The sequence below is a fragment of the Bos mutus genome, chromosome 12 (genome assembly GCF_027580195.1).
Source record: "Bos mutus isolate GX-2022 chromosome 12, NWIPB_WYAK_1.1, whole genome shotgun sequence".
Lineage (NCBI taxonomy): Eukaryota > Metazoa > Chordata > Mammalia > Artiodactyla > Bovidae > Bos > Bos mutus.
The window spans coordinates 18,188,549-18,204,542 of NC_091628.1; the positions used below are offsets into that span (position 1 = coordinate 18,188,549).

General features: G+C 43.3%; 1 protein-coding gene across 11 annotated transcripts in view; it reads right to left on the reverse strand.

Moving 5' to 3' along the window:
- Nucleotides 1-598: 598 nt before the first annotated feature.
- The window catches only part of RCBTB2 (RCC1 and BTB domain containing protein 2), a 43,484-nt gene continuing 28,088 nt past the window's right edge, over nt 599-15,994 (reverse strand). For all 11 annotated transcript variants that reach the window (XM_070380312.1, XM_070380308.1, XM_070380307.1 and 8 more), the window contains 5 exons: nt 14,763-14,953; nt 14,133-14,259; nt 12,369-12,508; nt 8,101-8,231; nt 599-1,868 (listed from right to left, as the gene is read on the reverse strand). In XM_070380312.1, coding sequence (XP_070236413.1) covers nt 1,728-1,868; nt 8,101-8,231; nt 12,369-12,508; nt 14,133-14,259; nt 14,763-14,953 — 730 coding nt within the window. In that variant the 3' untranslated portion in view covers nt 599-1,727. The remainder of the gene's footprint in view (nt 1,869-8,100; nt 8,232-12,368; nt 12,509-14,132; nt 14,260-14,762; nt 14,954-15,994) is intronic.

Here is a 15,994-nt window from a genome sequence, read left to right on the forward strand (position 1 = left end):
AAGAAAAAGGCCCTGAGGAACTTAGAAGACTGTCCAAAAAGGGCAAGAAAGAGGAAGAGAAGGTTCGGGAAGACATTGTAAAACATAAAGGCTTTTGGTCAGTGACAGCAAGCATAGCAGGGTAAGGCGAAGTCGGAAGTGAGTGAAGCCTGTGGACATCTGACTGTGAGAACTGAAGCTGACTGGTAACACCCAAGCCTCAATGTTTCTTTGCTGGAGAGAACAGTAAACCTACCAGAACATTCAGACACATGGAGTGAGGCTATTTTAAAATAACCCATACTGTATAGTTCCAAAAATGGGATTCTGCCTTAATTAGAGACACCCGGACTCCTTGGCCTCTACCAGACCAGGTCTGTGAAAACATAAATAAAAACAAACAAGGATTCGAGTGACCTCACCAGTAAAGACCATTCACTCATAGGTAAGTGGATGAATAGTAATTAAACTGTTTAGAAGTCATCTATGTTTTAGGGTAGGCTTTGCTATGATGCCTTATCTGAGTGACTGCTTTAAAAAATTAGCTTATGTGAAACAATCTTGTGTGTATCTAAGAGACATAAGGCTGGTAGAATCTTGCTGCTTCTGATGAATTAAAAAACACACGCATTTGTTCTGTTACCTACAAATGAGCACTTTATTATCAAACAGTTCAGCATCAGAACAAGGTTTCTAACTCCAAAAGAGGTTTCTTCACATGGTATCATATTGTGAAATACACGTTAGGAGCCTGACGCTACAGCCTACATCCTGTTTCAGTTTCTCATTCGCAGTTGGGTAACTTGGTCTAAAAAGTATAAATTTACCTCCTTCTTGCTAGTGCTGCCCATGAAATGTAAGTATTAGTTCCTTTTTGGCTGCTACTTTTATAATCACACTGTGCCAAGTTAAAAGACCTGTTTTGTGGTGACATAAAAGTCAACTACAAGAGAAAACCATTTTTACTTACAGAGGCAAATCTCTTAACACAAAAGTAAAAGGACATTATGCAATTACGTAAGGCAAATGAGCCCAGGAATCACACTCACTCAAAGATAGTATTTCATACTCAATAATTTCATACGAGAAATTAAGGACTCAGAGTAAAACACAGAATTACAATTAGCCCTTGGGTCTTCAACAATTTAATTGCCAAGGCCTTTTGTGAATTCTAATTAACGCTCTAAATTAGCCACTATTCCTCAGAAAAATGTACCATAAAAATAGGAACCTCAGTTGTTTTAAATCTGTTTTGCCTAAGTTATTCCTTCATCCAGTGTCCCATAAATAAAACGCTGTTCAGGCATGATTAAACTTGATAATAAGCTGAGTGCCTACTATACGCAAGGCAGCGCGCTGGATGCTGAAAGTGCCAGTGCCAGCGTTCCTGGTCACGCTTGTCCGTGTGGCACCAGCTTGTTGAATATGGAAATTTGGCCAGAATAGCATGCACTTAGAGCCCTGTACCAAAAGTCTCCAACTTAAGTGACTCGTAAGAGGAAATGGTAAATATAGTAAGACATTTCAATTTTTTCCCCTTGAGCTTAGTCCCATCTGAACAGAGCACTTAATGCCTTCTCTTGTAGACTGGATTTCAGAAGGTGGGGAAGACTCACCACCATCCCCTTGTTTTGACAGAACATTTTCAGCCCAAATGTAGCTCATCATCAACACTATTAAGGAGAAGTTATTCTCTGGCTGTTGCACGGAGAGTGGAAACACTAGAAATTCTTTCCTGCAGGTGAGGGTCAGTTTTTAAAGGCTCCAACTCTGCTTGCTTTGCTGATAAAGTTCTTCAAGAGATCATGGTCCATTTCTGCGAAGCCTGAAGTCTGTGTTACTACAGTCAAATGGTTTATGCAAAACCGGAAGCAGAATTCTTCCAAGTCCTAGGGACGACAACAGAAACGTTTTAGCAAATTCGCATATCCTGATGCAATGCAACACAGCACAAAAATTCCTAAAACACATAGGTGAGGAAAGAGGATTTGACGGCCAACAGAGAAATGCTGGGACAGCAGTACCTAAAGAACAGCTATAAAACTCTACAGCTGGTATGAGTCTATGCTTGGAAAAATGTAAGTAACAGGAAAGCATTCAAATTCATCCACAGTAACCAATGCAAAAAATGAGACTTTTTCTTCCCAGAGATAGGCACCAGTGTGTATTGTTCATTCCTCTTTCACTATTTATTCAGAGTACAACACTCTTTTTTGTTTGTGTAATATTTCTTTATTGTGTGAATGCACAGAGTAAATTGATTAAGAGATTTTATGTTGAGCCCAACACTCCTCTTTTATATTCTTCTGGGGCTTAAATAGTTCTACCTGTAAAGAATTTGTGAGGAAAGCGTATGCCATGAAAGAGTCATCTGGGGAACTGCTGCTCTGAAGTCATGAACAGACCACTGCTCTTTCTCCTTCACAAGAAGACAAGGCTGGGATGGTTAGGCGTCATCGGATCACACAGAGCTTCAGTAGTCTGAAGTGGGAAAGTGCTTGGAAGAAATCACAACTTTCTGCTGAGAGAAACTCCACAGATTGGTGATTTCTGGCTTACTGTAATGTACGCTAGGCCAAAAAAAAAAAAAAATAGTCCCATAGTGATTCCCTTGATTAGATCTGCAAACTTGAGACTCAGAAATCAGGTGGCTGGACACACTTCCGGCCCCAGAGAACTGAGAGCGAAAGGCAGGCCAGCCTGGAGACGCTGATGGCCTCGGGCCCAGGCTGCACGGCCGGCCGCGTCTCCTTCACATCTGTGCTCAGCTCTGCTTGGTGAGACCTCCCTTCCTTCCTTCAGATTTAAACCTTCAGATTTCATCTCAGTCTGGCCTCCTCCCACTGCCCTTCCCTAACTTACTTTTTTATATCACTATCACCACCTAACAACGCATATTATATTAGTTTATCTATTGCCTCACCACCAGAAAGTGCCATGAGAGCAGAGACTTGGTCTGTTTTGTTCACTTCTTGGACCCTCAAGTGCCTAGAACGGTGTCAGGCATTTAATGGGCACTCAGTGGATATCTGCTGAGCCAGTGCATAAACACTGCTGATTTTAAAATATGGAGACAATAGAGAATTGTGGTAGAACGTGTGCTTTTGAAATTGGTCCAATCTGGATTGCATTTCACCTTTAAAATTATTATTAATAGCTTACTAAGAATTTAATCTCTCAGATTCAAGCTCCCTCACTTGTAAATTAGAATAATAATAATACCTATATTCTTAATGGGTTCTTTTGAGAATTAAGCATGATATGAACTGTGCTTCGAACAATCCCTGGCTTGTATTAATGTATTAAGTATGGTCAAGCATGAGGAATAATTTGCTGAAAATGTCCATTTCTTTTTTTGTCCATTTCTTGCTTACTAGAGTCAGCAAGTAAGAATACTAGTCACATCAAATGCACTGTTCTTTATAAAAACTTTTATGTGACGTATGCACTGAGTCAATTTTATTTGTGGTCTGTCGTACTAATTTAGGGCACAACAGTCAGTCTACCTCTAAAGGCAAAGTTGGACATTCATTAAACAAACATTTAGCGAGCACCTACTGTGTGTCGGGCACTATCCTACGCACTAGGGGTCTGGCGGAACAAAGTCCTTGCCATTCCTCAAGGAGCTTGCTTTCTAGAAAACAAAGGGCTGGATGGTAAGCATTCAAATAATTCACATAAATAGGAAACGTGAAGAAGTCTTGCAATTTAAGCCTAGTTCAGAGGGAAGCAGTATGTGCCTGCCATCTCATGATTTGACGCAGTCCAGAAGAGTCCAGTATTATCGCCGTGACTGTAACAAACTCTTGAAACCAAGCACATAGCTACTATTTGGCCATGAAGCATTCTGCATGTTGTAAGTGCCCAGTGTATTATTACCTTGATGAAAGACAGATATTTACTATGGTTTTAAATGTCCATGCTTTAAGGCAGGGAAGTTTTTGGTTTTTTTTTTTTAATGTTAAGTGAAAAAAATCTAGTATTTAGAGATATACACATAACCTAGGGGAAAAATCAGAAGGAGCTGTATGAAATGTTTGTGTCCTCTGGTTGATGAGGCATTTCCTTCCTCATACTTTTTGTATTTTCTGAATTTTCTTTAATAAGCATGTTATTACTTATATAAGCAGAAAAGAAGTTATAAGCTTTTTTCTGCTCACTGCTAAAATGTCCCTGTTCTTTGACAAAGGAAAGGATATCCTTAAGGAAATCGACTCCAAGGAGTCTGGCCTGTTTCCTCAAGATTTAACTCTAAGACAAGTTTTATTTATTATCAAAACAATACATGGTCACTATAGAAAATTCAGGAAAAACTAGCAAATATAACAAAATGAAAATCATCTACAATCCCACCAATTCAAAGATAACCACTGACTATATTTTTCAGTCTTTTATTCTATGTAGATAATAAATTTTGGTCTTTTTCAATTTAGCTACTTATACTTAAAATTTTTAAATATTTTTATTCAACAAATATACTTATTAAAAAACAGGACCATAGTTTTTCAGTCAGTGATATATCTTGAATGGTATTAACATTGTTGTTGTTCAGTTCAGTTCAATTCAGTCCCTCAGTCGTGTCTGACTCTGCGACCCCAAGGACTGCAGCACGCCAGGCCTCCCTGTCCATCACCAACTCCCGGAGTTCACTCAGACTCATGTCCATTGAGTCGGTAATGCCATCCAACTGTCTCATCCTCTGTTGTCCCCTACTCCTCCTGCCTTCAATCTTTCCCAGCATCAGGGTCTTTTCAAATGAGTCAGCTCTTTGCATCAGGTGGCTAAAGTATTGGAGTTTCAGCTTCAACAGCAGTCCTTCCAATGAACACCCAGGACTGATCTCCTTTAGGATGGACTGGCTGAATCTCCCTGCAGTCCAAGGGACTCAAGAGTCTTCTCCAATACCACAGTTCAAAAGCATCAATTCTTTGGCGCTCAGCTTTCTTTATAGTCCAACTCTCACATCCGTACACGACTACTGGAAAAATCAGCCTTGACTAGACAGATCTTTGTTGGCAAAGTAGTATCTCTGCTTTTCAATATGCTATCTAGGTTGGTCATAACTTTTCTTCCAAGGAGTAAGCGTCTTTTAATTTCATGGCTGCAATCACCATCTGCAGTGATTTTGAAGCCCCCCAAAATAAAGTCTGCCACTGTTTCCACTGTTTCTCCATCTATTTGCCATGAAGTGATGGGACCAGATGCCATGATCTCAGTTTTATGAATGTTGAGCTTTAAGCCAACTTTTTCACTCTCCTCTTTCACTTTCATCAAGAGGCTCTTTAGTTCTTCACTTTCTGCCATAAGGGTAGTGTCATCTGCATATCTGAGGTTGTTGTTCAGTTGCTAAGTTGTGTCCAACTCTTTGTGACCCCAAAGACTATACCATTTTTTAAACAATTTTCTCCTACCTTTATGCTGTGTTTATGGTGTTGGAGAAGGCTCTTTTGGACTGCAAGGAGATCAGTCCTAAAGGAAATCAGTCCTGAATATTCATTGGAAGGACTGATGCTGAAGCTGAAGCTCCAACCCTTTGGCCACCTGATGCAAAGACTTGACTTATTGGAAAAGACCCTGATGCTGGGAAAGATTGAAGGCAGGAGGAGAAGGGGATGACAGAGGATGAGATGGTTGGATGGCAACCCTGACTTGATGGACATGAGTTTGAGTAACTCTGGGAGTTGGTGATGAACAGGGAGGCCTGGCATGCTGCAGTCCATGGGGTTGCAAAGAGTCAGAAACAACTGAGCAACTGAACTGAGAACTGATATATTTATGCTGAATTTTTTAAATTTTTTAAAATTATAAACAACACTGCAGGAAATGTCTTTGAAGCTAAATCTTTGAATCCATGATTACTTAAGATAACTTTTTTTTTTTCTCTAATTTTATTTTTAAACTTTACATAATTGTATTAGTTTTGCCAAATATCAAAATGAATCCGCCACAGGTATACATGTGTTCCCCATCCCGAACCCTCCTCCCTCCTCCCTCCCCATACCATCCCTCTGGGCCGTCCCAGTGCACCAGCCCCAAGCATCCAGCATCATGCATCGAACCTGGACTGGCAACTCGTTTCCTACATGATATTTTACATGTTTCATTGCCATTCTCCCAAATCTTCCCACCCTCTCCCTCTCCCACAGAGTCCATAAGACTGTTCTATACATCAGTGTCTCTTTTGCTGTCTCGTACACTGGGTTATTGTTACCATCTTTCTAAATTCCATATATATGCGTTAGTATACTGTATTTATGTTTTTCCTTCTGGCTTACTTCACTCTGTATAATAGGCTCCAGTTTCATCCACCTCATTAGAACTGATTCAAATGAATTCTTTTTAATGGCTGAGTAATACTCCATTGTGTATATGTACCACAGCTTTCTTATCCATTCATCTGCTGATGGACACCTAGGTTGCTTCCATGTCTTGGCTATTATAAACAGTGCTGCGATGAACATTGGGGTACACGTGTCTCTTTCCCTTCTGGTTTCCTCAGTGTGTATGCCCAGCAGTGGGGTTGCTGGATCATAAGGCAGTTCTATTTCCAGTTTTTTTAAGGAATCTCCACACTGTTCTCCATAGTGGCTGTACTAGTTTGCATTCCCACCAACAGTGTAAAAGGGTTCCCTTTTCTCCACACCCTCTCCAGCATTTATTATTTGTAGACTTTTGGATCGCAGCCATTCTGACTGGTGTGAAATGGTACCTCATAGTGGTTTTGATTTGCATTTCTCTGATAATGAGTGATGTTGAGCATCTTTTCATGTGTTTGTTAGCCATTAAGATAACTTTCTACAAGTGAATTCCTTAAAGAATTAAATTTTTAAAGCTTTTATTGCATATTATACCAAACTGTCCCAACTGATTACACTAATTTGCATTGTCCTCAGCAATTTAGGAGAATACCCATTATCCTGAGCCTGTACTATTTCTAAAAATAGATTTCCCTATTGACAACTGAAAAATTATACTTTATTTTCATTCTTAGTTTTCATTTGTTCATAAATCCATTTGGTCCATTTTTTTCCATCAAACTGCTCATATTATCATTTAGAGAATTATACATTAACTATGGCAGAAAGTGAAGAGGAACTAAAAAGCCTCTTGATGAAAGTGAAAGAGGAGAGTGAAAAAGTTGGCTTAAAGTTCAACATTCAAAAACTAAGATCATGGCATCTGGTCCCATCACTTCTTGGGAAATAGATGGGGAAACAGTGGAAATAGTGTCAGACTTTATTTTTTTGGGCTCCAAAATCACTGCAGATGGTGATTGCAGCCATGAAATTAAAAGATGCTTACTCCTTGGAAGGAAAGTTATGACCAACCTAGATAGCATATTCAAAAGCAGAGATATTACTTTGCCAACAAAGGTCCATCTAGTCAAGGCTATGTTTTTTCCAGTGGTCATGTATGGGTGTGAGACTTGGACCGTGAAGAAAACAGCACCGAAGAATTGATGCTTTTGAACTGTGGTGTTGGAGAAGACTCTTGCGAGGCCCTTGGACTACAAGGAGATCCAATCCATCCATCCTAAAGGAGATCAGTCCTGGGTGTTCATTGGAAGGACTGATGTTGAAGCTGAAACTCCAATAGTTTGGCCACCTGATGCAAAGAGTTGAGTCACTGGAAAAGACCCTGATGCTGGGAGGGACTGGGGGCAGGAGGAGAAGGGGACGAGAGAGGATGAGATGGCTGGATGACATCAACAACTTGATGCACATGATCTGGGTGAACTCTAAGAGTTGGTGATGGACAGGGAGGCCTGGCGTGCTTCGATTCATGGGGTCGCAGAGTCGGACATGACTGAGTGACTGAACTGAACTGATGGTAAACTTGCTTCACTGTTAAAGATATTTTTTCCAGTGTCATTTACTTTCTATTTGTGTGTGTGTGTGTGTATGTAAACATTTTAATTTTTTGAGATCAGATCTATCAATCCTTTCCTTCATGGTTTCTGCCTTTGAGGTCCATCCTAACTTTATATAAAAATTCCCTTATATATTTTTTCTTTTAGTACTTTATTTAAATTAAATCTTTAAGCAGACTTTCAGTGCAAGGCGTGAAGTAGATAGCTGTTTCTTCCAGAAGGTGAGCTTGTTGAAAGGATGCTTTTCTTACCTGAGCTTCATACTTCACAGCAGCCGACAGCAGCGCGATGGCATTCTCCTCGCAGATTCCTTGCTTGATAGTTTGTTGGCAGAGTTTTTTCAAACGATTTTCTCTATAAAATGTAGCCAAATCAAGCAATCCTGGTAGAAAGAGATGTTTATTAGGGGAGTGATCTCAAGTATCCTGATTTAAACTCACTCAACCCATCAGAGATTATTTTAAATACTGTGTTGGCCAGAACTTTCTGTTCAGATTTGCCTGTAACATTGTATGGAAAACCCCAAACGAACTTTTTGGCCAACCCAATATAATCCTCAGCGAAGGGGTGTGGGAATTGAAGCTTAGGCTGACTTACACACTCTGAGTGTGTGGCTCAATCTAAGAACACAGCTGCACTGAGCAAATGCAACACACAAATAAGTAGCTGTGGGGAAAGAAGCAGCAGGTGAAAACGGCTTGGGTCTTTTCCTCTGGTCATCCCTCCCCCTGAAGCATCAGCACCTTCTCCAGCAGCATTCACACGTGCTGTGAGAGCACCCAGCTTCTTCAAACACTTGCTCAGGTTTTCTTTTCCTTCAGAAGTTACTCTTCAGTCTCGTGGCTGGACCATTTTTCCTGACTTCTGAGTACTCGATTGCCCCAGAGTTCAATATTCAGACTCTTATTTTACCTATTTCCCTAAATGATCTCCAGCCTCACAGTTTTAATACTATCTGGTAAAAACCTGATGATTCTTGTTATATTATCTGTCATCTACTTTCAAATAATACAACATAGAGTGATTTAGATGTTTAACTGCTGGAGAAGGAAATGGCAACCCACTCCAGTATTCTTGCCTGAAATCCCATGGACAGAGGAGCCTGGAGGACCACAGTCCACAGGGTCGCCAAGAGTTGTACACAACTGAGTGACTGAACATGCACACAAGGGATACTATGAAAAGCACTCTAATCAAGAATGGTCAGTCAGGGGATTTCCCTGGTGATCCAGTGCCTAAGGCTCCAAGCTTCGACTGCAGGGGGCAAGGGTCCAATTCCAAGTCAGGGAACTAAGATCCAACATGCTGCGCAATGCAGCCAAAAAAAAAAAAAGAATGGTCAGTCAGTTAGTATTTGAAAGACCCTTGTCAAATGGCTTCAATTATGGTTATTTAAATCTCCATTTGAGGATTTGTTAATTAGCATAAAGTATGTCACTGGTGAAGTGAGCGGCACTCGAGTTATGTCACTCAGCTAGAGATACTGTGAGAGTCCCCTCCACCCCTGCATGAATGGGACCCACGCCATGGGCTCAGCATCCTACACCCTGAGAAGAATGGAACACTTGCTAGGTCCAATTCAGTCCTGGTTGCCACCTGATCAAAAGCCAGCTGAATCCTGACTCGACTGTTGTCATGCTTACTTCAAGATAACCTTTTCATGGAAGGTACTGCATAGAGGGCCCAAAGGACACAGAGCCAGGATTTCTTCAACCGTACAGTAAGTTTTACACAATGTGGTAGATTTTAGTTGGAAACTTGCTTTCATTGTAACATGACAAATATTATCATAGAAGAAAGGCCTATGGCCCACTGGGGAAAACAAACTGAAATCTTTTGAAATCTTGAGAGCTGCGAATGACCTGATTGTTTCTAGTCAGTTCTCAACAACTCTCAGATTCACATCGACAGCTCCCCACACCCCAGGCACCAGACTCACATATGCGTGTGCTCACAGGTACTGGCTGGATCTGCCGCTCAGGAGGGCCCAGCTCTGCACCTGGTCCAGGCAGCCCCTCTCCACAGTGGCCAGTGAGCCACGTGCCCGCTCCTAGACCACACTTCGTGCACCCGGGACTCTGGCAAAGTGTGAAAGTGCTAGCTGCTCAGTCATGTCCGACTCTGCGCTCCTGTGGACTACAGCCCGCCAGGCTCCTCTGTCCATGGAATTCTTCAGGCAAGAATACTAGAGTGAGTAGCCATTTCCTGCTCCAGTGGATCTTCCTGACCCAGGGATCAAACCCGGGTCTCCTGCATTGCAAGTGGATTCTTTACCGTCTGAGCCCCCAGGGACCCTGGGACTCCCTGCCTAATCAGCCCTGAGGCCACACACGCAAGTGTTTCCTCCCCTTGACCCTGTCACCAAGGTACAGAACCCCAGTCCCAAGGGGTGGCCAGGGCGGGATGGACGGAGCGTGGAGATGCAGGCTGGGTGCCCGCACACCTCTTATGGTGCAGGAGGTAGCTGGTGGTGGGTAAACAAAGACGGCAGATCCCAAGCTGGAGGCCAGGGGCCTGACTTCTTGTGCAGTGGTGTCCTAGCACAGAACTCCAAGAGACCTACCACTCTAAATTCCAGATGAAATGCCACCCTGGCCTCTCAGTTCTTAATGAAGATGTATTTTTCAAGGTATGAGGATTTAACACATTTTATCTGATGCTTTTAGCTTGACACATAACTTTCAATTTTTAGACATGTGGTATGTAGGCCTCCTTTAGACTCTTGCCCAGGGGCCTATAGAAAACCTGCCACACAGATGTCTAAAAGGCAGCTCAAACTCGTTTGATTTTTCAAACTCCAGAGCAAAACCTGGTGCTCTCCACACTCAGGCCAAATACCCCATCCTTCTCTTTCCCTCACACCCCACAACCACCGCCAACAGATTCCGTCAGCTCGCTATGTAAGATGTGTCCAGACTCTGATCTCTTTCAGCACCTCCACGCTAGACCACCTTAACCCAAGGCACCACCACCTGACATCTCAACCATTACAGTTCCTCATCTTTTCACTCCTGGAGTCAAAGCTGCGGGTGCCTCCTCCCTCCATAAAATACACAAACCCATCCTCCTTTTCTCCCCAAATCCTAGACTATGTGGCCGAGCCATGGCCATCTAGAAGTGACCACTCCCTGCAACTTCCTATGCAGCTAATTAAGGCCTTGGTCATCTCTGGTCCCTGGTTTAAAAGAAGTGGGACTTCCTCTACAGACACCAGGGTCTGCCCTGGCACCTCGCCACTGTCCCTTCCTCTGTCCCACTGTCTGCAGTGCAGATGTGGCCGTGGCCATGAATCCAGGGGCCACACGTAAGGATGCCTTGCACTGTGTCCCTGGGTGACAGACAGAGAAACCACCTCGTTTAAGCCACTTCCTTTTTCCATTTTACTATTAAAGCAAAAACTAAATACACAACCCCCATTGTCAAAATCTTCCAAGGCTGTCTATCACATCAAGACTAAAACTCGAGCCCTTCACCGCGACCTCCAAGGCCGCATCTGGTCTTGGCCAGACCCAGCTGCCTGGCCTCAGTTACCGCCACTGCCCATCTCTCACTCTCTCCCCCTCCTCCTCTTCCAGGCACTCTCCGTGCTCCTGTCTCAGACCGTCACACCATCTCTCGTTTAGCATGCTCTGCGCCTGGGTGTCTGCTTGCTTTCCCCCTGGTCTCTGCTCAGCACACTTCCTCACGGAGGCTTTCCCTGACCTGACTGACCACTTTGATTTCTTGTTACTGGCTGGCCTCCCGCCCCTGAGCACCAGCTCCACGGGGCAGGGTTTGGTCTGTCTCCCTCACAGGTGCCAAGGGGAGCATGGCACACCGTGGGCCCTGGCCCTCCAGCACTGTGGGAGAAAGGAAGGAAAACTAGAAAACTTCAGAAATCAGACTTCTGTTCACCCAAGGAAAATTAAACGCTGATCTGGTAAAAAGTGTTACTGGCTTTACACATGTAAAATGAATACCGAATTTAAAAATTTGAGGGTTAAACTCTTTGGTTCCTTACAGAAGCAATTCTTTAATTCTTCTGTCCCACTGGCCAACGATACTGACTGCTGTAAGCTGAAAGTGAGTATGTGTCTCACCCTGTGCCCAAATGGACGCCCTGTGTTGCTTTCTTAACGTCAGTAGCCCTGAAGTGCCGTGAGGCGCTGGACCACGGCAATCCGTCCCAAAGAGACAGTCAGTTACGGAGGCCAGCAGGGCTTATTACATGCATCTTACCATTTTTATAATGTAAATATCTTGAAGGCAGCAGGTTGTGGAAACTAAAAAGTTGTGTACGGTGTCTAGCAATTCAGGAGGAATGGCACCCACCCCACAGTGTCGACGGGTTGATAATTCACCCACCTCTCATTTTATCCATCAAGTCAACCTTTGTATGAGGTGGGAAGAAGGAAAGAGAGCTTGGGTTCAGCACACAAAAACAGAACTACTTTTGTGACTACCCTCATAGAGACTTCCTTTCAGGCTCTACACAAACCACCTTTTTGCCAAACTCTTGGTCAAGTCTGGTGGGAATTACCTACTGCCTCCTCGGGGGACAGGCTGATGCTGTCTGTGTACAGGTACTCCAGGAAGGCTCGGTAAACAGGATACGAAAATTCACTCATTTCTACAATATCATCCTCATTGTCTTCCAATGAAGAGCGAAAATGCTCACACCTGAAGGAAGAAAGATGTCAGGTCCTGGCTTCTGGGCAAGAGCCGATAACCTTCCCGAGGAGCACGTGCTCGTAGTGGTTAAGAGGAAACAACTACCATGCAGAGAGGAAAAACGCACACCACACGCCTTCATGTCCTGGCCTGGGCCCCTCGCTTCCTCTGCTGGCCAGAAGTCTGCAAACAGTGGTTTATTGGAGGAGGCTGCAAATGCTAGCCTGCTGTGGGGCGGCCGCCTCTGTGGCCACAGATGGGTCCCTCCCACACCATGTCCACGGAGCAGCATTTATAGAAATCAGGTGGCTTTATTTTTAAAAATTCTGAGTAATTTTGTTTCTTCTCCTCCTGTTATGGGTTGAATTGAATCCCCAAATTGACAGACTGAAGTCCTAACCTCAGAATATAACCGTATTTGGAGAAGGGATCAAATTAAAAGGAGGTCATTAGGGTGGGCCCTAAACTGACATGACTGGTGTCCTTATAAAAAGGGGGGTTTTGACACAGGGAGAAAGCCACGTGAAGACTGGAGTTATGCTGCCATAAGGCAAGGAGGGCAAAAGAACTGGCAGCAAACCACCAGAAGGTGGGACGGAGGAGGGAACAACCCAATTCATTCAACAAGATCTTGAATTTCTAGCCTCCAAAACCATAAGAGAATAAATTTCTGTTACTGAAACCAATCAGTCTACAGAACTTTGTTACAACAGCCCTAACAAACCACAACCTCCTCATTTTTATGAAGGTTTACGGACAACAGGAGAAGTGAGCAAACACTGCACAGCCTGGCCTCACTAAGAAGCGAACTTGAGACTGAAATACTATACTGTGTGTGATTCACTGCAGGAGGATCTGGATATCTGTTACATAACAACAAAATGAATTTCAAAATCATTAGGCTAGAACAAAGAAGACAGTCAGAGAAGAATACGTACTGTATCATTACATTTACATCAACTTCTAGAAAACGCTAACTAATCTATACTGACAGAAAGAAGACCAGGGCTTGCCCCAGGGCCAGGGCCTGAGGGATCTTGGAGAGGGGCGATGCCAACGTTCTGTATCCTGGTGTGGAATGGTGGTTTCCAGAGAATATACACATGTCAAAACGCCTCAGGCTGCACATTTTAAATGGATGCTCAAAAACTACCTATTAATAAAAGTGAATTTTTAAAAGTCTGCCTGTTAGTTTTACCCCAAACCTTGCTGCTCTTGTCTTTTTTCGAGGTCTAAACCTGTGGTATCCCACAGCTGACTAAGGAGAGTGACTCTCATGGGCTGCACTCAGCTCCTGGGCAGGGAGGTTCACTTAGGGCAAGCAGCCCCAACAAGGCTCAATAGATGTTCACCGCTGGCTAGATGGCTGCTCTCCGGTGCCAAGGTGGACAAGCTGTCTACAGAGTCTCTGAGGAAGCCAACTGTGCCTGCCCTGCACCACACCCCACCCACTGCATACCACGGCTTCTGTGATTTCTTGTTTCACATATAATGTGTTTTCCCTGCTGTACCGTCTGCTCATAAGGGCGAAAAGAGCCTCACATTTTTTCAGAATCACTGAAGTGCCTGACATAGGTCTTTGCAACTAGAAAATAACAAACATATTTATTTCAATTCTCAAATGATGCCTTACCTGATTTTGAGAAGGACTTTATGCACATAAATGTACTTTCCATCCACCAGAAATTTCAGGTCTGCAGTGTTGGGGTTGTCAAATTCCCTCTTCAGGGACTCGGCCACTGTGAGGTGGTCGTCAGGTTCTAAGGGAATGACACCAGTGTTTTCCAATGAAAATGCAGGCCAAATATAGCATCACTTTGCTCACACTCATGAAAATACCAATTTCCCAAAATAACTGACCAACTAAGCAGTGTGCTTTTTTCCCTAAATACAGATTTCCCGCTGCTGCAATCGTTTTAAGAACCTCAGACACATCTGCTTGTAAATCTGGCAAAATAACTAAAGCCCCAACCACCTCACTAAATAAACATGTTGAAAGCTTGAGTAAATATACCCGCTAAAAATAAAAGCCACGGTTTCCCAGTCACATCAAAAAGCCATCCGAAGTTCTTTGAATTTTAGTATGAGATTTCTGATACTTTTAAGGAAAATGAATTGGTCTGGTGAGCTCTCTTTCATAGGAGCCTGTGAGAGGGAAGTGAATTGCCTGATACCACACTTAACAAAAGTCCTCACTATTGAAAAACAACAGCACCAGAGTTTTCTTCCTAGCTCTCAGGCCATCACCCGACAGACAGCTCACCCACAGACAGGAGGCGCCACGTGACGGCAGGCGTGGCGAAGCAGGCGAACACGTCATCGGTGGAGGAGAAGTGTGTGAGGTGTGGCAGGGTCACCGACTGGCCACGGCACTGGCCCCACATGTACACGTGGCCGCCCTGTGTCTTGGCAGCCGATGTGTGCGCTGAGTGGCAGGCTGCAATCTCTATAATTCTAGTTCACAAACACACACCAAGTAAACAGGAGAAGAAACAAGTCGATTTTTCCTTCCCTTAGCATTAACTGATTAAAAAAAAACAAACTCTTCATTAAGCCTAAACTTGTAAATTTTTAGGGACCAAACCATTATCTACATTTAAGCAATGTCTCATTTAAGCACTTATACATCATGAAGGTCTTCTTGTTACCACTTCTAGCCAGTAGGCCAATAAAAATATGCACCTATTTTGAAACTGAAGTACAAGCCAAGGGAACAGAGACTAAAAGACCAAAAAAAAAAAAAAGGTAATTTAATTTTTTCTTAAAACATTGCTTACGAAAGCAAATCAAAAAGATGAGGGGCATCTCCACCCAGGGTCAATAAACATTTTTATCAAAACTTCACCAATTTTAGGGTTCCATGGAGCATGCTATGGGGCACCCCAACTCACTCTGCACGCAGTAAGTGCAGTAGTTCTGACTCACTGAATGGTATCATCTAGAGCCCCAGAGAACAGTTTTCTGGGACCAAACATGTTAGACCTGACGTCAGTAAGTTCATGGCTGACAGGCAGATAGTTCTCAGCACACTTCCTAATGGAAACCACTGTTTTGTTGACTTCAAACTAATTGTCTTCTCTAAGACCAAGCCACCACACAGACTTAAAATAGTATCTTACCCCAAGTGAGGTGGCATCTTGATTCTGCCTCGGGCAATGGTACCAGCATTCCCAGAACTTTAGGGTCATCTCTGACTTCTCCTCCCTCCTCACTTAGCACTTTCTTCAGAATATCCAGTTGGCAAAATGACAACAAATTCTTTCTTTGTAATATCTCCCACTTGTCAGAGCCTCATCAAGCACACCCTATACCCAGACCGGTCTCCCTGTCTTAGACTTTCTCTCTCTTCTGACCTAAATCGCACAGTGCTGTCAAGTTCATGATTCTCTTGAAAACCCATTCTCATGACTCCTTTCAAACCTGTCACTGACTTCCCACAAGACAAAAATCCAGACACGTGTCCTTAAGGCCTCCTATAATTTGCCTACCATCTAT